This window comes from Ambystoma mexicanum, chromosome 3p (genome assembly GCF_040938575.1).
Source record: "Ambystoma mexicanum isolate Mex_15411 chromosome 3p, UKY_AmexF1_1, whole genome shotgun sequence".
Lineage (NCBI taxonomy): Eukaryota > Metazoa > Chordata > Amphibia > Caudata > Ambystomatidae > Ambystoma > Ambystoma mexicanum.
Window position 1 is genome coordinate 934,137,835 of NC_090925.1, and position 26,232 is coordinate 934,164,066.

Genomic DNA, 26,232 nt, shown 5'->3' on the forward strand with positions numbered 1-26,232 from the left:
AATACATTATAATGGCGTGTATACATTACATTTGTATAAACTATAGTGGATTATAATGTAGACTGTTTCCTAATGCATTTTGCAAAGGGTGAGGTTATATCACTGAATTTTCATAATCCCTGCCTTGAATCCAACTAATCTCCAAAAACATTCACTGCCTCTTCACACCAAATAACTGAAAGCAGACTCAAAAAGGTCCGATTATTGAGCACTTTGGTCTATTAATGGGACTCGTTTGAAGGTGGTCAACCAATACATATATTTGGGTTTTCCCCTATGTAGTTCTCCCACGTTGGAATTTTATAATCACAATATCTGCTCTAAGATTTTAAAGAAATGTTTTCTTTTTTTTTAAAAGTATTCACCTTAAGGGAGGTAAATGTTGTGGCGCTGACCGCTCTCTATTGGAAAAGTATCGTCCCAGGAATTTTATATATGCTAGCTGCAGTCCCAGGCAACTTATAAATTGGGTGATGAGATTGGAAGGGAAGATATTCAGATCTATTCTGGGGTTCCCCGATCAGTTCCTGTGGAGGCTCTCCGGTGTGAATTGGGTGTACAATCTTTAAGATCACGCTAGCTTACGCAGCGTATTATCATGTATATTACTATACAACATGCTATTGAACAGCCCAATAGTCTTCTTTATTATCTATCAGTAGCAAATACAACTGTTAGTAAGAATGAGATCCTCCTGCCTGCAATTACGTAATGATATGACTAGTCAACTCACAGACTTGAATCTCTTGCTTGATGAATTAACAATCCTTCCTAATTGGGGCTATGTACTAAAGAAGGCACGAGCCTTTGATTATTGTAACAATGTGGATTGATTGTCCTCCTTGCCACTATATGTTGAATATAGCACACAGGATTTTGGTAGAAATGTCCCATGTACCTATTTAGGGACATTGTATTGTACCTCCATCAGAAAATGTATTACCTACCTTTGTATGAACACCCTACCCACCTTGAAGCATACAGGTAGTTGGCTGAAATTGCCCACAGAGGAAAGAATGTGCTGATTATGTAACTGGTCCATTGAGTCAGCGCTTCATATCATAACACAATGGGTCTCATTACGAGGCTGGCGGTAGCCGTGCCTGGCACGGCTGCTGCCAGTATTGATTTGTATCCGGCACCCAGAAAAGGGCAATTACCATGTCATCACGACCTTGCCGGACCCAGTAATTGCCCTTTTCTGGGCGCCGGTAAAAAATTATTCCCCATTCCCATTTCAGCCACATAGGGTTCAATGGGAATGGGGAGGGTGGTAGCAACGGTACCGTTGTTAGCGGTACCGTTGCTACCATCAAGTTCTGCTTGCAGGTGCCGGTACGGCCACCCGGTAAAACCTGGTGGCTGCAAGGGCACCCGCGAGCAGAAATCGTAGTATGGTGGTACGGTAGCAATGGTGCAGGTAGCGATACTGGCGCCATTGTTGCCTTACCGCTATACTCGTAATGAGGCCCAATGCCCTGTTATGTCTCCTTTTTATGCAAAAGGGTATGCTAATGTTATTACCTGAGAGCCGAGTAGAGAAGGAGATCAGTTGTGGAGTACCTTGTTGGGGGCAGAATCAGTAGTGATTACGGATCCAGCATATTTATTTGGAAAAAGGCCTGTGTGTTAATTAATGACATTTAATAATTTTAGTGAGAGTTTTGATGTATTTTATGATCATATGGTATTTCTATTTAAACTTTATAACAGTATTTTAATGCATTCTATGAATTGTGTATAAGGTTTGTTTTAACCAATAAACACATTTAAAAAAATAAAAAAAGGTTTACATTTGGGAAACAAAGAAATAAACAATATTGCTATAACGGGTAATTGGATGTATATTTATGAGAATCAATAGTGACTAGAATAGGCACTCATTTTTCAAAAAGGAGTAATTTAATTTGCATTGCGCAAATTGGTCCCCTCTGTGCAAATGTTCGTCATTGGGAATACAAAGTGCAAAAAAAGTGTCAACAAGTGAAATCGCTGTAAAGTATTTATTATGCATGTTGTAGTGCAAAAAGTGTGCGAATGCCTCGCGCAAGTTAGGCTCGAAGGAGGCATTTACAATGGATTCCTGTCGAATCAGCATGAAAATGTCTTGCAAGCATAATACCATGTGACCATTTGCAGGTGGAGCAGGTATGCGCAGCGGAAACAGTCATCCCTTTCCTTGCCCCCACTCCACCAGCAAAAATAATTAAAATCCCCATTATCATGAATACAGATATTAAATCTCGCTTAACCCTGCCCTAGAATATAATACCTTCAATAATGCTCCAGGAACTTCGAAAATGAGCTCAATTGTGTAAAGTGAAACAACACGTATAAATTATAAATGACTTGTGTCAAGTAGACTGCCTATAATTCCCAACTTTTTTAAATTTCAATTTACCCTTAAAAATATAATAATTCACTGTACAGACATCTCAATACAAAATGTACAGTACACAATATTATAAAACAATATAAATAAAAAAGATGTTCTTTTATTAGTCATAGTTTTAGCAATTTACCATAGCCCTTTTCAACACAATCACTACATTGGAGCCAACAGTTAGCATTTAATATTCGACATGAACAGTAGTAGATGTTGTCAATGATTATCCAATCAGACAATCTTCCTTGAATATTACAGTCTTAAAGAAGCCTTGTCATATTAGTAAAAACCCTGCAAAGCTCTTTGAGCAAGCATAGTCCACAACAAGAAGTTCAACGATCCTGCAGCAGAGAAACACATCACAATGGAAACTGAAATGTTGCAACACAATACCATTTCATCAATGTCCAACAAAATAGCAAGCATAAGCCAATGATGCGAAGAGGATGGCTTGTAATAGAGTTCATCACACATAACATCATGCAAATAATATAAATATTGAAAAAAAATGGCAGCGAAACGTGAGGTGGTAGAATTTCATGCCATCTGACATGAAAGGTGTCTTTTTACAAAAGACAAGGAACAAAGGATAAGCAATGTAGAGTACAACCTATTTTCCAAGTATAATACTAAATAATGAAACCACATTTAATATAATTTGTTATATTTTGCCAACAGTGGTGGGATCACCCTTTCCTCTTATTCTTCTTTGAAATAAAATGGAAAGAAAAGTAATTAATAACCAAGAGGAGGAAATACAAGAGCTAATACATAAATAATAAATCGTTGATTGTAATATATATCGGGAACAAATGCCAACAAGTCTAGTGGAAGTGCACCGCATTTGTCAAGCGTAGCAGAGACATGAAGCTAATATGGAAATTCTGCCCTACTCCCGAAATCTGCCTGAAAAATGTTAGAAAGTTGTGCAGAACCACATGGATCCTCAAAATGACCTCAGGCAGTTAAAGCAATATCGTCTGTTTTTGTTGTTTATTTTTCACTCCGTTTTATAAAAGATGAAAATTGCATGCAGAGGATCCAACATCACGTAAGGTAAGTGCTAACATTGTAGGTTCCCTACATGCAATTTGCACTTAATATAAAGACTGGGGCGTGGTTATATGTTTACCAGAAATGGCCTTGCTCCTACAAAGGAATGACTGTGACCAGAATGGGGGTGAAGTATTAATGGACTCCACTCTGCATTGTGATCTATTCAAGGTTATGTATAAGGGCATTAACTATGGACTCAGTAAGCAGTTAATTTACAAAGAAAATGTAGCTCTTCCAAAACTCACGTTTAGATTCCGGTTCAGGCTCGTCAGTCATTTCTTCCATCTCTTTCGGGGAGAATTTCATGAGCTCTGAGACCACAGCAGTGCCAACAAGGACTGTACGACCAAACGCTCTCTTCTCAACGACGAAGATGCTGAGGGGCGGATGCAAGTACACCTGCTCCGGGAGTTTCTGAAAACATACAAAGTTCCATCTTCGTCGTTATTCTATGTTTGAAGCGCTGTGTTAACTCCCACTGAGGTGGGCAGTGGGTGAGTTTCAGATAAATACAGCACTGCTGATAAAGCACACTCACATCAATTGTCATGCAGTACTAATGACACCAGAGTGCTCTGCCTCCTGGGCTCAAACAGTAACAGGAAGGGTGCAAAACCAGCGATGGTAAGACTAGGACACCAATTAGGGAAGGTGCAGGAACTAGGAGTGTTAAGGGTTATTTCGGTCATAGGCGGTCGGCTGCAGTCTTGTATGTTGCCCCATCTGCTCGGCATGCTTCTACGGGATACTATTAATGGACCACTGTCATTAACACCACCACAGCACCAATTCACACTTCCCCCATGGGACAACACACACACCCAAACAGACCCACATGAGTCCATTAACAGAACCTCACAAAACCTTCCCCTCATAGAGCCTGAACAACTACAACGTCTACCGCTTCCCGAACGCACCTCAATGCCATGCTTACATGTTACAATCTCAACATTGCAAAACAATTAAGTTCTCTCAGGTGTGTATCTTCACTGGTGAAAATGTTTCTAAGTGCTCTGAATTGTGAACGTGAAAATAATAAATTCTAATTTTCATGTAGTAAAGGTGCCTTGCCCTGAACAGGCAAACGTTGGCAGCCAGGTTTAGTAGGTCATAAGGTGGCAGCACCACTAAAGCCCATGATTGGCTGACACAGAGATGAGGTACAGACCCCATGGGTGTCCAGTTGTCAATCGGGCCCTGTTCAGAACGAAGCTCTGTTTCAGGGAAGCAGAGAAAGGATGTCACCAACTGTCCTTTATTTTGCGGGACAGTCCCTTTATGGAGGACTCTGACCGGGGCTGGACAGGTAAAGTTCCACCTCCCTTCGTTCAGCAGTCTCAACCGGCTCGTTTGTGAGCCTGCAGATCGAGCTGCTCCCGTCATTCTTCTAGGCTTGCTGTTAACGGTCTAACACCCTGCTTCATTACAATGCTCATGCTTTGTTCCTGGGGATGTGGTGGCCATGTTTTCAGTTACTCCCATCACCTCCCGAGGACAAACATTAGCATTACAGGTAAGCCAGGTGCCAGACCTAGCAGGAAACCTGCATGGATGCCTTCAGCTACCCCACTATTCACAGCAGCGGTCAGAGGGGAGATTTCATCACACAAGCCCCCCTTTCCTTCCATGCCCAATTTAGGGATTTTTGATAGGAGGGCTCATGCTGGAGCCAGAGGAATTAAGGAAATCCCAGGGGTATTTTGAACATTCCGCGGATTCTCCGGACCACTCATCCTTGTATCTGTCTTCACTCTTCGCCCTCTCAGGTACATCTAGGGCCACTTGCTAATCTAGTGTTTTTTCTGATTCTTCCGAAATCAAGCATCTAAATTCTGAAGGCAGGTGCCAAGGATGTACTGGTGTTGAAGTCTGGGCATCATGGCTATTTCAGCTTGAAATAACTAGTTATCCACAGAAAAGCGTAAGTGTGCCTTGGGATATATTTGCCAGTCTCCATGCACACAGGTCACCAGGATTAATTGGTTTGGCAGTAGCTTGTCTGCAGACAACTAACTGGCGACTCACTGGATGAACCACAGCTGTTACTGATTGACAGGGGAGTTGCTAGGTCTGGAAAAGACCCGGGGCTAAGCTGCTGTCGGAACTGTTGGGACTGGGGGCTAGCTGGTCTTTTGGCTGTAGCTCCTGATATTCTATCCGGGGCTACAACCAAAAGATCAGGGGCTATAGCCCCCTTACCCCCCCCCTAGCAACGCCCCTGCTGATTGACCTTACACATCATTGGGAGATATCAGCTTTGACCTGTCTCTCCCTGGCTGGGCATGTCTTTCTCATTTCTATTGTCTTCGGGATCTACATCTTATGGTTTGAACTACCCATCGTCCTGAGCTGAGTTAAGCTTCCATGGGGCCATTGTTTCTGGGGTTGCAGCAGTAGGGCAAGGTCTTGCCTTATGCTCAAATTTCCCACAAGTGTAACAATTGATAGGTGGGATGGTCCATGGTTTCCACCATAAGGTGTCACAAGGAATCAGAGGAGTAGGCTTGGATGTCCTTCTCCTTTGACTGGGCCTTTGAAGGCCACTGCTGTAATTCCCATAGTTTCCAAATGCTCCCTCCTTCAGGGGTGCAGCGACTGGCTTTCGTGGCTGTCTCCAGGTTGAAGCGCCCTCCATCGTTGGGCCTGAAACCAGTATCCACCTGAATTACATTTTCCAGAGAAGGCTCATGTAACTGCATGACAGGCTGTGTAGTAGTTTGGAAGATGCATTATCAGCTCCACGATAAGATGGCCTTGGTCTTCTTCAGCATCAGATTATGCAGCCATTTCTACAAAGTGGATTCTGAATACAAATGGCTTTAGGGAATCAAGCAGTGATGGTCCAGTCTCCTATATCTGCTGGCAGTAATGCTTTCTTGAACCTCAGAGACTCCAAATTTCCACAGCTTGGAGTCTTATACTGGTTTTGCCTGGCAGCATTAAGGTTCTTGTAGGTGGCCTGTAGTTCACAGGTGAGTAGTGGATCTATGTACTGAGGCCATAGGGTTTTGTCCCAATCGGCAGCCTAGCTGGTCTGCTCAAAGATCCAGAGGAACATTTTGGCATCATCTCTGAAAACAAACTTAAAATAAGCTTGAGGAAAGTCTGGCTTTGTTGTTTTACAATGGCTAATTGCTTGTTGACTGTTTGATCAAAATACTTTTGAGTATCACAGGTACTTGTTGGCGAGGCCATGGGCAGCAGATCGTTCCATGATACCGTTTCTTGCTGGATCATCCCTCAGAGTTGCAGAAAAAGAATCTTCATCTTGGGTCAGAGAATCTGAGATGGCTTGCAAATTTTCTGGAAGTGGACTAGTTGTGTTATTCAGGAAGCCATAAAGTGTCTCCTGGATGTTGACCTGAACTGAATGGGGCAGAAAGCTTTCTTGTTTAGCAAACTTTGCAGTATGGTTGGGTTCCAGAACTCTGAACGTAGATCCTTAAGGGTCGTGACTATAGCTGCTTCTGAATTTTCAGAGCTTGGTTTAGTTTCTAGATTCTTTATCATTCGGGGAAGGCCACCTTTTGCAGTCAAGATTGGTTTCACGCGTTCTTCTGACTGATAGATTGGCAAAGCTTTTAATTTGGTCTTCACAGAAGAAATTCTGCCCCAGCTTAATTCTCCCCGGTGCCTGAGTAACCTTCGGACAACAGTTCCCCTACAGCGCAATAACCATAGGTAGACTGGATGGTGGGCAGGGGAATAACCTTAGGAATGGGGAGGCCCATTAATACGGGCTATGTATGCGTGCTTGTTTGGATCTCCCACCTGTCCCCAAACTGAAACATGGGCACCCTAATCCACCTTGCTACACTAACATACTTTGTACGAGGGGTGGTGGACTGTATATGGACTATATTACTTATGACACCATATGTCATAAAGTGAACTTGGATTAAGAACTGATCAGACACAAAATACTTTTCACCATAACTTTTAGGTCTACATACATTTTATTGTCAGTATCCTTTTGCCTTTACTCATTCCGAACACAGATTTATGTGGACTGGTTTACCACAGGTGTACAAGGAAAGATCAACCCTCTTTTCCCCAGTCCTGAAGAGAGATGTAGACAATAATAAGTTTCTGTTAGGTTTAACAGTGGTACAGTATGTAGAGGGCCTGTTGGTGACATCACCCCCTCATGAAGCGTGCAAATAAGACACACTGGTGATATTAAGGCCAAAGGGGCACAAAGCTTTCAAACAAGCATTACAGTTCTCTAAAGAGGAGGTGCATTCAACAGATACAAAATATTAGCAGGGAATACAAATCTTACAGAGTCAAGAATTAAAGCAATCTTAAATGTGCCTACATTAGTAGGAATCAGTCAAATTAGATCCTTTTTAGGCATAACAGGCTGCTGCTATCAGTGGATATTAGGCTATTGCTAGGCATCAATAATGAAGCATTTACAGGTATGACCCATTTAAACACTGCCTAACCATTGTTATTGAGACAAGAGGCAGAAAAAGCATTTGCAGAAATTAAGCTGGCATTGTCAATTTCACCTGCCCCAGGGTTGCCAGATTGCAAAAAGCCATGTATTCTATATTACCATGAAAAGAAAGGATATGCACATGCAGCATTAAAACAATAACATGGGGACAAACATTAGCTGATAGTGTATTACAGTACGTCATTAAGTCCCAGGGCTATGGTCGGTAGCAGCAGCTGTGCTGGCATTACAGAGCACTGAAAACATGTTGTTATGATCGGCCCTTGTTGTAGTGGTCCACTAGCAGTCACTGTGTTATCGCTCAAGACACCAGCATGAAATGTATCCTCCTCTAGACTTACAAAATATGAATGAATACCGCTGAATTCAGGCAATACTGCCCACTCAGTGTTAAATCCAACCTCATTTCTGCCCTGTCCAGTGGATGGGGAAAAGCATGAATGCATTCTAACAATTAAAATGCTTAAAAAACAACAGAAACATTTTGAATAAATCCTATTACAAAATACAAACAGTGAGCTTTACATGGATAGGTTTTTTGAGTGAGGAATGAAATGTGAGAAATAAAATATGCTTACGCAATGTACACTGCCTCTGCAGTACTGATCTGCAGGCAGTTGGCAGATGTATTTTCAGCATAAGTAGCTGAACAAGTTTCATTAGCACGTTAATGTACTATACCAAAGCAAAAGTGAGTAAACATGTTTTCAGACTCCGGCTATGCGTTTGGAATAGTACATGATTATTGAAGTATGTGGAGAGCCGTTTTCTAAAAGCAGCAGACCTCCAATAAAAAATAAAAATTCTGTATGTACCCTGCTAGAATCGATAATGGTACATATAGAACTATGCATCAGCAACCATGTTCAGGGATGTGGAACGGATAGAAAGCCAATTGCTTGGCACACATACAAAAAGCCCACACGGCTCTGTATATGTTACTTCAGACTCTGTCCAGGGCTCTGTTCCACATGAGTGCCAAGAGACCACGCAGGTGGCAACAATGCACGGTATAAGAACCTTTAACATAACATGACTTAATTGCTGAAGTCGGGCAATGCCGCTTGAGAACCAGAATGAGAGTCACATGGGCGTTAGATGCCAGCTCAGGCTGTATTGTGTAGGATGGAAAGAACCGCTGAAGGTGGTGGATTATGTCATGTTAGGCACATGCAGAATTGTACAGGTCTTAAATGGTGCTGTAAAGCCATGCCCTCCAAGGTCAGAGGATGTAGCGTTAGGAAGTTTATTGTTAATGTAACTGAATCAAGGTATCACACTGACACTTCTGTATGAGCATCATTCTGTGTAAAACCCTTTAAAAACCCTGACGTTTTTGTGCTCAGGGGACACATTTTTGGACAGGGATACTATGCATGCTTCTCTATCAGTTCTGCATAACTGTATCTATCTTTGTGCCTGGTTTCACATTGGATTGTTTAGTGATAAGCTGCAGATTCCACACCCCTGTGCCTAGCATCACACAGTGAAAATCGCGAGCTGGACCCCTTGTCTACCCGACCATCCACATCAATGGTCTGGCAGGGGACATTGGTAAAGGAGATTCCAATAAACACTTAGGAGCTTATATTGAAGCTCCCTGTTCATTGTGCTGAGGGGACCTTATATGTTTGCAGCTGGATGTACACAGATCCCCTCCACACAATTTTCCACAGCGGAGTGCAAAAGTAGAGTGAAAAAGGGTGGCATACTTGCTTGTAGATCACAAACTCACAACGATTGAACAACAAGTACTTAACAAAGGGCGAGATCACTAAACAACATGATCTGTTTCAATTTCAGACAGATTTCTACAAACTCATGCGTAAGATTAATATTAAATAATTCTTCGCAGAAAAGGAAGATGAGACTAGCGATACCACCATGAAAAACTGTACAGGTCTACGAACAGCGTCCACATTCTATCCCCCTTCTCAAACTTTCTCCCCCGAATCCATGGTATTTGAGAAACGGGTTTTGGCAAAAGTGGAAAAACTAGAAAAATCCAACACTACTAACTGAGCAAGTTCGAAAGAGAAGCCCTTAAAGAACTGTCAAATAATGAGAATATTACCATCAAAAGGGCTGACAAAGGTGGCAGGATCGATATACTGAATCAAAGTGACTACATAGATGAATGCCTTAAACAACTTCAAAACACAACCTATTAGAAGAAACTCCCGTGGGATCCAACAAAAGAACTACTTTCTTTAATAGAATTAAAAGTTACGAAGGCCAAAGAAAGAGGATGGATCAGTAAACAAGAATTTGATTTCCTTATCAAAGTAGATTCCTCGATACCAACATTCTATTGTTTACTGAACATCCATAAGACCCTAATAAAACCACCGGGATGACCTATTGTTGCAGGCATTAATTCAATACTTGAGCCCCTATCAAAGTTTTCCTGACCATTACCTTAAGGGTTATGTTAAAACCATGAAATCCTACCTCAAAGATACGAAGGACGTTACAAGACAATTTGAATACCTAGACTATAATCGAGATGAAAACTATCTAATAGGATTAGACATCATCTCTCTTACACTAATATTGTACAACAGGAGACGTTGAACACAATGGAAGAAACCTTACTTACCAGAACAGACAACAACCCGGTTGCAACCTCATTTATCATGTGGTGTATTGAACTCGCTCTCATCAAAAATTATTTTGAGTTCCAAGGGGTCTTCTATCAACAAATAGAGGGAACAGCCATGGTGGCAACAATGGCGCCTAGCCTGGCAAATCTGTACGTTGAACTATTCGAGAAACAATTTATCTATGCAACCAACCCTTTTGAACAACATATAAAGGCATGGTCTAGATCAGGGGTGCACAGCTGATTTTGACAGAGGGCCGAAAGTACCCTACATGATGGCTATAGTGGGCCGAAAAGTAAATGCGGGTGGGGCGGTAGGCGCAGTGGGGCGTGGAGGGCAGGAGGCTTTTTCAACCCCTAATTTGTATTAAACACTATGCCCCATAGCCCCCACCCCTCAAGCAAACACTATGCCCCATGGCCCCCACCCCTCATGCAAACACTAGGCCCCAAGACACCCACCCCTCATGCAAACACTATGTCGCATGGCCCCCCCTCCCCAACCAAACACTATGCCCCATCACACCCACCCCTCATGCAAACACTATGCCCCAAGACATCCACCCCTCAAGCAAACACTATGCCCCATAGCCCCCACTCCCCGACCAAACACTATGCCCCATGACACCCACCGCTCATGCAAACACTGTGCCCCAAGACACCCACCCCTCATGCAAACACTATGCCCCAAGACACCCACCCCTCATGCAAACACTATGCCCCAAGACACCCACCGCTCATGCAAACACTATGCCCAAAGACACCCACCCCTCATGCAAACACTATGCCCCAAGACACCCACCCCTCATGCAAACACTATGCCCCAAGACACCCACCCCTCATGCAAACACTATGCCTCAAGACACCCACTCCTCAAGCAAACACTATGCCCCATGCCACCAAGCATGCACCATGCATACATACTCATACAGACCCCAAACCCCCCACCCCTGCATACAAACTAACAAGCATACACCATGCACCCATACAGACCCGGAACCACCCACCCCCAACTCAGCAAACAAACCCACAAGCATACACCATGCACCCATACAGACCCGAACCCCCCACCCCCAACTCAGCACATAAACCCCAAGCATACACCATGCACCCATACAAACCCGAACCCACCCCACCCCCAACTCAGCACACAATCTCACAAGCATACACCATGCACCCATACAGACCACACCCCCAACTCACCATACAAACTCTCAAGTATACACCATGCACCCATACAGACCCGAACCCCCCACCCCCAACTCACCAAACAAACTCACAAGCATGCACGCATACAGACCCGGACCCCGCACCCCCACATCTCAACATACACTGAACGTGCACACAACAACAACAAACATTCAGGCAGGCCCCGACCCCTCCAACCCCCCCCCAGCATCTCAACATACACTTCACTTGCACACAAACACATTCAGGCAGACCCGACACACACCCCACCCCCGCATCTCAACACACAATCCACTTGCACACGAACACATTCAGGCAGACCCGACACACACCCCACCCCCGCATCTCAACATACACTGAACTTGCACACAAACACATTCAGGCAGACCTGACCCCCACACCCACTCCGCATCTCAACACACACTGCACTTGCACACAAACACATTCAAGCAGACCCGACACATACCCCACCCCCGCATCTATACATACACTGAACTTGCACACAAACACATTCAGGCAGACCCGACCCCCACACCTCCTCCGATTCTCAACACGCACTGCACTTGCACACAAACACATTCAAGCAGACCCGACACACACCCCACCCCCACATCTCAACATACACTGAACTTGCACTCAAACACATTCAGGCAGACCCGACACACACACACCATCCGCATCTCAACACACACTGCACTGGCACACAAACACATTCAAGCAGACCCGACACACCCCCCACCCCCGCATCTCAACATACACTGCAGACATACAAATACACCCGACACACCCCCTCACCTCCGCATCTCAACATACATACAAAAACAAAAAACACAGTCAGGACGGACCCGAGACAGACAGACACACACACACACACAAACCTACAGCCCCCCCCCCACCATGTACTTACCCAGACGTGCTGGAACGCTGGCGAGGCTTCTGGCACTACGGCTGGCGTGGCAAGCAAGGCTGAAATGCCTTCCGGCATCAAGCCTTACTGGCCACGCCAGCCGTAGTGCTGGCACTCCATTGGTGCAGCACACATGCACTACGTGGCTCGTAGGAGCTGCGTGGTTCGTATGCACTGAACCAATGAGGGCCAGTGTTTTGTCCGGCCCGGAAGACAACAAAGACTTTCCTAATGGAGGGCGGCCGATGCTGCTTGCGGGCCGCCCTCCATTAGGAAAGTCTTTGTTGCTGACGGGCCGGACAAAACGGCATGGCGGGCCGCAACTGGCCCGTGGGCCGTATGTTGTGCACCCATGGTCTAGATACATAGACAACATCATGGTTATCTGGACAGGATCAACAGAGAAAGTGAAGGAATTTCTAGAGTGGCTTAGCAGCCTAAACCGTCATTTGAAATTTACAATGACAATCGAACAAGACTCAATAGACTTTCTAGATCTCACTCTCTATCACGAAGAAGGTAAACTATTAGTTAAACCGTTTCATAAAAACACAGATAAATATTCATTGCTTCACTATCAAAGCCACCACATTAAACATCTAAAGGATAATTTGCCATATGGGCAATTTATAAGGCTTAAACAAAATAGCGCCTTACAGCTTCCTATGAAGAAGAAGCACAGTTACTAAAGAATACATTGAAAAAGAGGGCGTACCCTAAAAAACAAATAAAAAAACCAGCAAAACGGGCCTTTAACAACAACAGGGCCTCACTCTTAGAAGATAAAATCAAAAAACCACTTGATGACAGGATAGTGTGCGTAAATACCTTTACCAACCAGAGTCTGGCTATACGAAATATCATCTCTAAACATTGGAAAATATTTAAAACAGCTACCTCCAACCTGGCCACTCCTCTATTTGCCTACAAAAAAATCGACATCCATCAGCAATTGTGTCAGCAGCAGTAGGCTAAAAAACCAAAACTCTACCCACAGAAAGTATAACCACACTGTGTGGACTTGACCCTATCAAAGGACACTATCCCTGCGGACAATGTGCAGTTTGCAAAATGACAACTAAAACAAAAGAGGTAGACATTGGCACCAATAAAACCTGGGTACAAAAATATTTTCCTAATTGTAATTCTGATCATGTGGTATATATGATCACCTGTCCCTGTGGATTAATCTACGTAGGAAAAACAAACAGGAAGGTCAAGACACGAACGATTGAACACAAAAGCTGTTTGAAAAATAAAATACTACAAGCACCAATGGTAAAAACACTTTATTGAAAAAACATGGTTTTGAAGAATTTAAAAATGGACAGTACTTATGACAGTTAAAGGTGAAAATTAAACTATAAGAAACAATAAGTTGTTTGAAAAAGAATAAGTGTTCATCTTCAGGACACAAAGTGCCAGAAAATGACTCAATGAGGCCATTGAATGGCATAGAATTAAACCTAACTGAACCCAAAGCTCTATCAATAATGATATGAAGTATCTAACATAGAAACTGTACTACTCAGATGAGCTCTTTGAGATAGTACCTTGAGCAATGTAGATAGGTTCTGAGTTATATTAAATAAGAGCCTTGTTCAATGTCTAAAAGTAAAGTAATATATGCAAAAAGGAAATTCAGAGGATTACTATTCTCTAATTTAAAAAAACAGTCCTCTATAACAGATGTATCTGATCATCAACCCAATGATTTGACTACGCACACCGATATAGCAACCGGAGCACTATATCTGTTTATTAAATTCTTTTATGGCTCTGCAAAGCAGAGATCCAAGTTACGTCACAGGAAGAGCAGTGCAATCGGCAAGATGTTATGAATGATATGATATGATAGGTTATTTATAACACGCTTAATACCCAGAGGTTTCTAAGCGGGGACCCGGGGATCGAACCTGTGTTGCTCCGTGTTGTCTTACTTCCAAGGCGAGCAAGTTGCCCCTAAGCTATCCTCCCGAAATGCAAAAAAGTTAATTAGTGTATGTCATCCCACTAACAAAAAAGATAATCATTCTTTAGGACATACATAGGGAGAGGTCCCCAATGAGTAAAGGACCAATAGGTCGTATATCTAATAAGGTTCCTAATACTTTAGTTTTCAAATCAGACTACATCTGGAATCGTTTTTAGTAAATGCAGAGTATAGATAACTCGACTGCAATTTCTTAGCTTTACTACGTGCTTGATAAATTAAAAACATCCTCCCTGATCAATGACTAGAGATTACATAAAGGGAGAATGCTACATTAAACATAACAGTTTTAAAATAGCCAACCTCAGCATTTCATTCTACACTAAATTAGCTCTTAAATTGTATCGAAGCAGATTATGAAATTGGAATTCCATCCCAGGGTTATTATATAATACTCAGTCTACGCTCAAAGATGGCGACCTGGTATTTTTGGTATTTTCCATGCTTTATCAGGCTTAGAATAGTAAGAAAATTAAAGACGCACTTCGATAGTTAATTCGGATTCGAAGTATCGCAGAACATGGCTTCTCACATGCAGAGGTCAGAGCTTAATAGCTTTTTTCTCACCGCGATACAGAGGTGACTGGTAAGAACGCATTTTATGTTAAGAGCATTATGTTAATAACTCTATGAACTGCTGAACATAGTCATACTGAAACTTCTTGAGTCAGATTGACTCCTAGCCTTTAACAATGCAGACGTATGGGCGTGGCCAGCGCGCGGACGATGCGGACGTGAGCCGAGTGAGCTCCCGCAAGCGCCAAAATAATCCTGCATTTTCAGCATGATTCCTGGGGATTTCGTGCGGCATAAACACTGCGACCGAGCCCATAAAGCACCTACCTGCCCAGACGACGGAGATAAATCCACATTTTTCCGAGGCCCGGCAGCAGAGCTACGCGACCAAGATGGCCACCGGTGTCTGAGGACGGACTTCCTCCGCCTGTTTGAGAGGCCCGAGACGACCTGACATGGCGGGGCACGGGACAGAACGTGAGGCGGACGCCCGGGACCATCCTCTCTTCCTCCACCGCGGAATCTGAGACTATTCACCGGCTGAGCCCCGCTGACACCCGGAAGACGCCCGGACAGATCCGATCCACGAGAGAAGTGGGGGGGGGGGAAATGGCAGCCCTCCTGAGGTCCCGATGGTGTGCGGCTCCTACCTCCTGAATCATATCCACTTTGGGACACCACGCCGCGACTACAACCGCGTTAGAAGTAAGTGATCGAACCTTGCCAACAGGGTGCCCGCTGAGGACTGTACCGTACCAGCGGAGGGGGGACCACCACCTGCTTGGGTGAACAGCTAGAAGCGCCGGAGGTCCATGCGTATTGTGAAGGCCCACTAAAGGGCGCTGGGCCTCAGAGTACTCTCGTCATATAAACCCCAGGCCCTGGTGGAGGAGGCTTTTGGAACTCACACCCCCCCACTTGACTCGCTGCACGGCCACCATCCTACACACCTGGGGGGTACGACCACTCCAACGGCGTACATACAATAATTCCCGCCCCGTCGCAGCAGACACCCCACAACTCCCGAAAATATGGGGAAGGACAGGCAGAAGAAACCATCTACACAGAGCAGCATGGACCAGTTTGCCGTCGCTACTACCCCGGCCCCGGCGGACCCAGCAACACGACCAAACTCCCCCACGGGAGATGAATCCCTCTCCTTACGGGACGTAATGGCGGCCATCGCCAACTCCCGCTCCTCCATGGAGACCAAAATAGACAGTATGGCGGCAGATGTCTCCTTTCTACGCCACGATCTGCAGAAGTTGACTTCCAGAACAGGAGAGGTGGAACACCGCATCTCCGAAGCGAAGGACAATATCGGCGGGATCAATCGTCAGCTGTCCCAAGCCTTAAACCGCCTGAAAGCCTTGGAGTCGAGAGTGGATGATGGAGAGGGAAGGTCCCGCCGCAACAACGTTCGCATCCTGGGCCTGCCGGAGGGGGAAGAGGGACAATTCACGGAATTGTTCCTGGAGCAGTGGCTCGTGGACATCTTCGAGCCCCAATCCTTCTCAAAATTCTTTTCGGTGGAGAGGGCTCATAGAATACCCTCGGGTAAACTTAACTTGCTTGCTTAACTAACGCGACAGGGATGCCCTTCTGCAACTGTCACGCTCGCAAGGGACGATCACCCATAACGGCTCCCGAATCGCCTTCTTCCCGGACTATACCTGAGAAGTGCAGAGGGCACGGCAATCCTTTGAACCACTCAAGAAACAACTTGCTCAGATGAATGTGAAATACGGCTTGCTCTTCCCGGCCCAACTTAAGATCTATCATAAAGGCACTACTGTCCACTTCAACGACCCACAAGAGGCCTGGAAGTGGGCAGAGGCTCACATAGAAGGCGATTGGACTGCAAGACCAAGGAGACCGAGAGGACGACCCCGACCCGGACCGAGGCGGGCCTCCCCGAGGAGACACCCAGAACGGGGGGGGGGGGCAGGAGATCCTGGAGCCAGCGGCACAACAAGAAGAGGAATAAACTAACTATAGTCCCCTACTAGGACCTTAGAACACTGCTGGGACACACGAGTGTGTACTGCCCGCTCCTCCGATATCAACGCGCAATCTACCCATCATGGAAGAAGTCGACGATGGGCGCAAGGTGGGAACTCTGGGGAAAGGTCTGAACTCGCCCCTGGTTAGACCTCTCTTCCCCCCCCCCTCTCTTTTTCTTGCTGGTTTCGACCCTATCTAAGGGTCTGGTTTTTGAGCTGACACCTTAAGTTGAAGGATCAGCATGTTTGGGCGACAGGTACTTCGTGTTGGGGTGGAGTATGGGGTGGGGGGTGTGTTGGGAAAGTTCAAAACTTTGTTGGTTACTTCAGGACTGCCACTTGCTCATGGGCCGAACTACTCACTGTCCCTTGTTAGGGACGTCTTGCACTATTCCACAAGGCAACCCTGCTTCCTTAGTACAGGCGAGAAATACACCGCCATCTCTTATGGATCGCTATACCCTGAAAATCCCCATCATACGTAGTAAATATCCTCTACACAAACTCACACATCCCTCATGCAGCACACTAAATCCTTGAAACTCCTCACTTGGAATGTGAATGGGATGGGGTCAGGAATCAAACGGCGCCTTATCATGCAATTCCTAAATAGACATTCCCCTGATGTGGCCCTCCTGACGGAAACCCACTTGGCTGGGGGAAACTGTGCTTTTTTCCAGAGAACTAACTATTGCCTTGCCTTTCATGCGGGGTACACAATGGGCTCCAGGGGCACCCTCATTCTGATACACAAACGTATACCATTTATTCAACATACCTTAGAACAAGATGCCAGGGGCCGATACGTGTTCATCCTGGGAATGATCTGGGGTCAAAAGGTGGCAATTGTCTCGATTTATTCTCCACCGGGTCTGGGACAGGAATTACTGGATGACCTCACCACCCTTATACGGAAACATCACCCTGACATATACATCCTAGGGGGGGATTTCAATGACAGCATGAACAACAACACTGACCGCTCCCACCTCCGGAATCGTAACCCAGATACCCCTACCAAATTAGCCTACTTTACATCTGCTCTTGGGTTCCGGGATGTATGGAGGGAGCTACACCCCGATGTTAGGGAATATTCGTTCCACTCTGGTGCCCACGGTTCTATGTCCAGACTGGATTATTTTCTTCTATCACACACCGACCTTTACAGGGCAATGTCTGCAGAACTGCTCCCTCGGGGCATCTCGGACCATTCACCGCTTTCGATGGAAATATGTATGCAGGGCGCCCTCCCCCCCAGAACGTGGAGACTTAATAGCTACTACCTGGGGTTGCCAGAGCTGATAGATCGCCTAGAGGAAATGTCCGCCGAATACTTCGAAATTAATGAAGAATCGGTGGACAACCCCGTGACAGTATGGGAGGCATACAAAACAGTGCTCAGGGGTGAAATCCTCTCCTGGACGACACATAAAAGGAACACCCGGCTCCAAAAGATACTAGAGGCCGAGAAGGAAGTGAGCGACAGGGAGGCTAAACATATTTCCGATTCCACGCCTGAAACCCATCGTTCCCTCCAACGCGCCCAAGAGCGCCTTCGGAACAGAGCGATGGATGACGCTAAGCAGGCCCACTGGCAGGCTAAAGCGAGAGTATACGAACTAGGGGACAAAGCGGGCAAAATGCTCGCCTGGCTGCAGAAAAGAGACGAAGGACAACGCCATGTCCGGGAAATAGTCACACCACAGGGCGACAGCTATCACTCAGACGCTGAGATTGCTGAGGCCTTCTCGATGTTCTACGCAGACTTATACCGAGCCCCAGCCTCTCCACTAGACCCCTCCCTCTTAGACGAGCTATCGTTGCCGACGCTCTCCGTGCAGCAGAGGGAACATCTGGACTCCGCCTTATCAGAGGCCGAGATTTCAGAGGCAATATCTCAGCTCCAGCCGGGGAAAACACCGGGCCCAAACGGATTCCCCGTTGAAACTTGGCAAAAGCTAGGAGCAGACAAAATGGCGGCCCCCCTGCACAGAATGTTTCTTGCCGCCCGGGAACAAGGGACTCTCCCACCAGACCTGTGTAAGGCGACCATCGTGGTCATACCCAAACCTGACAAACCTCCACACAAATGTGCTTCCTACAGACCTATATCATTGATTAATGGAGAGGCCAAGGTCCTCGCAAAGCTCCTGGCGAACCGGTTACAACTGGTTGCATCCACCCTGATTCACTCGGACCAATGTGGATTCATGCCCCACAAATCGACCCGGATGAATCTACGCCGTCTCCATCTGGCAATGGAGAGATCTCCGATTATAATCGGACCTTTGGCCCTGCTGGCAATCGATTTTGAAAAAGCATTCGATTCAATTCGATGGGACAGCCTTTGGGAGATCATGCGCCGTATGGGATTCGGAGAAGTCTTTTTAGGATGGGTACAATTACTCTATACTAACATCCAGGCGGAGGTAAGGGTAAATGGATGGTCCTCTCGATCCTTCCCCTTGGGCCGGGGTACGCGGCAAGGATGCCCGCTCTCTCCCCTTTTGTTTGCCCTTGCAATCAAACCACTCGCTTTTTGGCTTCGCCAAAATACTGCCTGGACGGGGTTTAGTTGGCCAGAGGGCTATGATGACTGTACATCTCTTTACGCAGACGATCTCCTTATATACCTGGGAGACCCACCTCGATCCTGCCCCATCGTAACACAACTGCTCGTCCGCTTTGGTAAATTTTGCGGTCTCAGAATCAACTGGGATAAATCAGTTTTCTTCCCGTTAAAGGGCGGAGAGCAGGCCATCCCCCAGGAGTGCCCGTACCGAGTTGAACGACAAGGCTTTCGATACCTGGGAATCTGGATAACCGGGGACTTGACAAGTTATGTAGAACACAATCTCTGACCGAACACAGACCGGTTCATTATCGATGTCCAACACTGGAAACTTCTCCCCATGACCCTTATGGGTAGAGCGGCACTCTTTAAAATGATGACCCTTCCCAGATACCTTTACGTCCTTCAGAATGCCCCACACAGAATCCCAGATTCAGAGTTTCACCTAGTAGAGACACTTCTTAGGGACCTTATGTGGGGGGGAGGTCAACCACGAATAGCGTTAACCACTCTCCAGAGATCGATCTGGGAGGGGGGAGTGGGAGTCCCCCGTCTCCAAACCTACTACTGGGCATCACAACTGGCTGTGGTTAATGATCTTCTTCACGGGAATCGGGACCTACCTCACATACGCGCTGAGATAGCTACTATACAAAATGCAGACCCGCTGACCATTCTCTATCAACCCCTCCCGAGAACCCCCCCACCCACAACTACAACACACCTCACTATGGTCTGGAAACAAACACACCGGTTTGTTGGGTGGGACAATAAAGTCACCATCGCATAACCTCTCTGGCAAAATAATAATCTAGCTGCATCCCGTGAACTTGAGCCATGGCCCAACTGGATGAAAGCAGGGGTCACGAGAGTGGGGGATATGCTCACAGATGGGAAACTGACCTCATTTGAAGATCTACAGTCACAATTCCAGATCCCAAATACGGAACGGTATCATTACATACAACTAGCCCATGCTTTAAGAACCCACTTAACAGCAGACACAAGGCTACCGGACTACACCCCCATAGAGCGCAACATCCTACCAGCGTATATTCCCACCAAATGCACTTCCATCTTATACAATGCCATATCCTCCTTTGCCACCCCCGAACTGAATGAGCTCAAGGCGAAATGGGAAGCGGACGTGGGGGAAATAGATCCGGAGGACTGGATACAAGTCCTCATGCATCCTCGAGAAATTGCTATCTCCTCTAGGCTCCGACTGGTGCAGTTGAAGATACTGCACCGGGTATATTACCCTAGGACGCGACTATACGGCTGGAAAAGGGCCCCAAACCCAAATTGTCTCCGATGCGGGGAGGAGGAGGGAACCTTCTTCCACATCTTGTGGGCATGTCCCCGGATACAAACCTTTTGGAATGCATGCTGTGGGGAGCTCTCCAGGGTCCTGGCCCAGACCATACCACTGGACCCAAAGGCCCTACTCCTGGGAGTACCTAATGAAATCGAGGCTAACAAGTGGGAGAGATTGCTCCTACACACGGCAACAGGGCTGATCAAGCGTAATATAGCGCAGAAATGGGGAGCCCCTGACCCCCAGACAATGGATCAATGGAAACTGGATATGGACGTGTGCGCCATGATGGAGCATAGGATCTATTCTGCAAGGGGCTGTCCCAACAAAGCCTAGAAAATTTGGGATAGATGAGAAGAAGAAGCGATCTAAGACTCCCTCCTGCATGCTGGGGAGCGTGCAATGGGTATTATGTACTACATGCCAATATATGTACTAAGGAAGACTCTTGACCACAGCTGATATGTGTACTGCCTTTGTTGATTGAGACTGACCATGATAGTCCTTATGTTGATTTGTTTTTGTTCTTGTGATTGTTGTAATACAATAATAATAATAAAATACTTTATTAAAAAAAAACAATGCAGACGTATGCAACTTTACGCACTTAGAAATGATAAACGCAGAGTAGACTCTAATGAATACAATAATCAGTAGATTGCAAATAATACTGACCCAATTCAACATTCCAATTGATTTTTGCAGAATGCTAGTTTACTTCTAGCTAGGACGGCGTGAAAATAAGAAGATTTGATTCTACCGTCTACATGAAAATTTAGGAAATTTCAATGTTTACAACCTCAACGTGTTGACGACCTGATAAGAATCAGGTAAGCAATATTTATTTACCATGTTTTAGAGGTGGCAACTCTATTCAGGTGCCTAATTGAACCGCAAAACTACAAGTGCGTATATTTACTGATGAGCCTTTATAAGAAGGGCTTGTGCAATATTCCATAGGTTATCACTGATTAAAATAGACAATTCATATTTTTTAACCGTCAGATACTGATGTCATCAGCCGAACTATGTATACACTTCAAGTGATGAAACAGCAAGTAGAAGATTAATACATACCTAAGCATTCCGCGAGTGTTGGGCTACAAAGATCATAGCACACTTATAATTTACAGGTAAGCAGATACGAAGGAATACATATGAGCACCAATGAGACAGCAAGGAATATCAGTTCTTTACTAAACAAGCAGTCTAATACAATTTATATGTATCTTTACAGATTATATATCTGAATTGGATCATTAACTAATCCCCTGAATGGTTCATCCATCCATTTGGAATTCACTCGAAGACTGCATCCACTGACTTGGCAAGGTCATTTTCTTTCCCCACCCCAGTCTAATAGCAGAATACTGTTTACAGGTTATTTAGCACTTATAGCTTATACCTGTCTATGTGCACTGTCAGTTCTCCCGAAATCGAGCAGTAATAGTGACCAAGAAGGGAATATAAATTCAAAATCACGCTCAAAGTCAAAGTGACCCAACCCATCTCTCATGAAGAATGTTCTACAATAAATCAGAGAACAGAAACATGTTGAGCTAGATATTTTTGAATTTCTGTATTAGATTACCATTATTATCAATCATAGATTGCCATAGCTGGATAGAACACCTATAAACCCTGGGGCGTTGATGATATACTGATTCATTTATGGAAATTCTGTATTCCATTAGATTACCATTATTACCAATCATAGAGTGCTATAGCTGGATAGAACACCTATAAACCTTGGGGCGTTGATGATATACTGATTCATTTATGGAAATTCTGTATTTCATTTAACATTTTGTCACTAGATCTTTGTTTTATGCTTTTTTAATGTTTACAACACAATATGTACATGAATTTGACAAGTTTAATTATGTTTTAACATGATGTTTTGAATACATTGACATATTTTCTTAATGAATTACTAGTCAGAGCGAAGAACTGTTGAACTATCCTTCTACTTTTCTACTTACACATATACTCGCTTGTAGGCCACCCTTTCGCACTCCATGGCAAGCAGCGCTTACAATGGATTCCTAGGGAATTTACATGCTTTTTGCTGGTTTAAAAAGCAGGCAGATTCGAGTGGAATCCACAGCATTTGTGCCAGTATGAAAAAAGATGCTGGTGCAAATGATGGAGTATTTGCATGGCGTAGAAGAAGGGTGAGGCAGAATTGTAAATTATGATCCACACCTCCTCTCCGCCATACAAATGATTGAAAAAGATATGTAACAAAAATGAAATGCATAAAAGTTTAACACAGGACTTTTTACACATTTTATTTATGTTACGGATCAATGGAAACTAGCCAGTTAGTGTCAGAGTTGCCAGTTCAATCCATGCCAATTCCCTTAAGGTGGTCAAATCTTGGTTCTCCTCTGTCCAAATACTTGAACAAAATAACCATATCACAATGGTTTATAAAAGGATATTCTAAGACTTAAGCAAGCTGCCACCAATGACATGTAGAAATCTATTATTCTTACCTTGTAAAGAACATATTTCAGTGACATGCAGTAATTTGCTCACCTGGTGCTTGGCCATTTCCTTCTAGCCTTCCATAGGGAGTGCTTTGCAAACCACCTATCCTAATTCAACAAGATTTGCTAGGAGGTGCTATCTTCTCAGAGAGTAATTCATCTGTATGCATTGCCTGCTGCATGTAATGTCCAGGGGTTACTGGTATTAAGGATAGCTCCGGGACAACGTGCTTGTCTTGGAAGCAAGAAAACGTGGCGAAACACAGGTTCAAATCCTGATCCTGCACTTAGAAATCACTCTGTGGTATTTAGCGTGTTATAAATGAACAATAAGATAAATAAATAAATAAAAATAAGCCACTCAGCCCTAACCCCCTAACCCTAGTAATGAGTAAGATTACATGCAATCAGCTTAATAGGAGTGAAAGCTTAAAACTGCCTAGCTGGCTGCATGTCATACAATCTCCCAATTGAGCCATAGACCATTCAGTCTCAATCAGGCATATAAGTAGATACGAGTTTAACCTGAAATACCCTTGCACAATAACATCAAAAGAACAATTTTCATAACAGCAAATCTGAGCATCTGCCAATCATATCTTCTACTTACCACACTGACATATTTCACCAGCTCAATAAAGTTAGGATTTTCCTTGTAGTTTGGGATGACTTCCGATTCAACTTTTTGCCCAGCACATTCAATTATCACTTGGGGCTGATCCACCTCAAAGAGATTTATTCGCTGCAAGTCTCTGAGTCCCCAGAACAAAACCTAAACACAGAAGAACAAATTGAAGTTATACATTGAAGCCTAGAATAGTTTGAGTGTTAATAATTGACTTTTTGGTGGGCTTTATTGTAAAGACTGGTGGGGGGTGTCTATACTTCTGCTCTCTATATGGTAGAGGAGAGGCACAGCGGACCCCAGCCAAGATTCTCTATATGGTAGCAATGGACGAGCAATCAAGGCCTAGCTTCTCAGGAGGTGATGCAGGCTGATTCTTAAGTACAGAGTAGTCCCCGAACCCCCACAAAGGAATGTCCACACACTGTATTACTGAAAACACAGTCTTTATATAATTAATATTCAAGGGTATGTACACGATCACAATAACGCACTTTGTACTTGGAAGTCAATAATGATAAATATATACAATTCTAAAGTGGTACCACCAATGTTATCAAATCTCATTAAAGTGCATCAACTGTACGTTTAAAATGTCACACAGATTAATAACGAGGAAACCAGCAATAGAGATAGAAAGGAACGCAAGATGGTTGAAACAGTAGGCAGAATACTGGCCCCGTACCCTAGACACAGTTCTGTGTGGAGATCCCCCCACCTGGGCAACCTGTAAAATAAGATATATCGCACAAGTCCAGTCCATATGTTCAATAGTCTCACTTCTTCCTATTAAGGTTTTTACCCCCCCAATGTACCTGGTGGAGTAGAGTTCTCCGACGATGCGTCGACCTATGCTTCTTGAGTGCCTCCCTTTCAGGCGGGAGCCACGGATCGTCGAAAGGTGTCGTGGAACTTGGCGTTCGGTGTCATGGAATCGACGGCCCTTCTTGAGTGCCCTCCCTTTAAGGCGGGAGTCACGGGTCGTCGAACGTCCGACGGTGAACAGGTGGAACTACGGCAGTGAAGTGGCAGCTTCGTTCCTAGCGGTGCTTGTCGACGACAGAGCGTTGGCGTCCTGCAAGGAAGAGGCGTGCGGGGCACCTCGGTGACGATAGTTTTGGACCGCAAAGAGATGATGAAGAACTGTGGCCCAGCAAGGGCGTCGAGTCGTCGGCGTCTCTGTGCTCCTCGGCGCGTTGACGGTCGGGCCTTGTCCAGCGGGAAACAAGCGGGTGACGATGCAGACAAGAGCGTCCGATGATCAATGGAAGTTCTTAGGCAAACGGGAGCACGGCGGCTCCGGTCGGCGACGGCGGTCGGCGACAGTGGCGGACAACAGTCCGAGTGCTTCTCCTTGGAGTTCCGCAGCAGTCCCCGTATCGGGTCGGCAGCCTGTCGAAGGTCTGTCTACCAGGGAGCGTTGGCAAAGATCAGCTGTGCACGATGGTCCCTCGTAGCTCGGGAAGAGGTCACCTTACCAGGTCCTCTCTGGATCAGTCCTTGGAGGCACAGCAGCTTTCAGATTGTGAAGGAGAGCAACAGCAATTCTTCTCGTCCAGCAGGGCTTCAAGGTCAAGCGTCAGTTAATCCAGTTACTCGTCGTAGTGGACTTCAGCTTCTGAACACGATTCCTAGCAGTGAGAGGTCCCCAGATATACTGTTGATATCCCATTCATTCCGCTGGGACACACTCAAGCATCCAATCACGACTACAGGCATTCATGCAGGCAGGCAGCCAATCAGGCACACGAGGTATTCAGGTCTTTCACTTCTCTTCAGACACTCACAACAAGTTATGTGTATTGGGACAAGTACCGAGCCATTCAACACTCCAAGCTGCATTCATACCGGTTTCAGGCAGGGTTGTCTCAGTCATTGTGTCAACCACCAGATACTAGACACCCACAACACAGAAGACATATTCGTCACACACTCTATTCACCCAGGTCCCACCCACAGGAGGTACCCACAACATACATCACTGGGAAGGCTCCAGCTAGTCTGGCCGGGCCTTCACAACAACACCATATATGGCATTTCCACCCAACAGCCAGTCAGGGGGAAGGGACAGAGTCAGGGCTTCCCAGGACTTTGGGAAAACAAGGTAATGGG

At 45.2% G+C, this 26,232-nt stretch overlaps 1 protein-coding gene across 1 annotated transcript in view; it reads right to left on the reverse strand.

Annotated features, from left to right (window-relative positions):
- The window catches only part of LOC138581135 (fer-1-like protein 4), a 1,598,034-nt gene that overhangs the window by 657,895 nt on the left and 913,907 nt on the right, over positions 1 to 26,232 (reverse strand). The window contains exons 28-29 of the mRNA XM_069652231.1: positions 24,106 to 24,267; positions 3,688 to 3,856 (exon numbers count right to left, since the gene is read on the reverse strand). Of these exons, the coding sequence (XP_069508332.1) occupies positions 3,688 to 3,856; positions 24,106 to 24,267 (331 nt within the window). The remainder of the gene's footprint in view (positions 1 to 3,687; positions 3,857 to 24,105; positions 24,268 to 26,232) is intronic.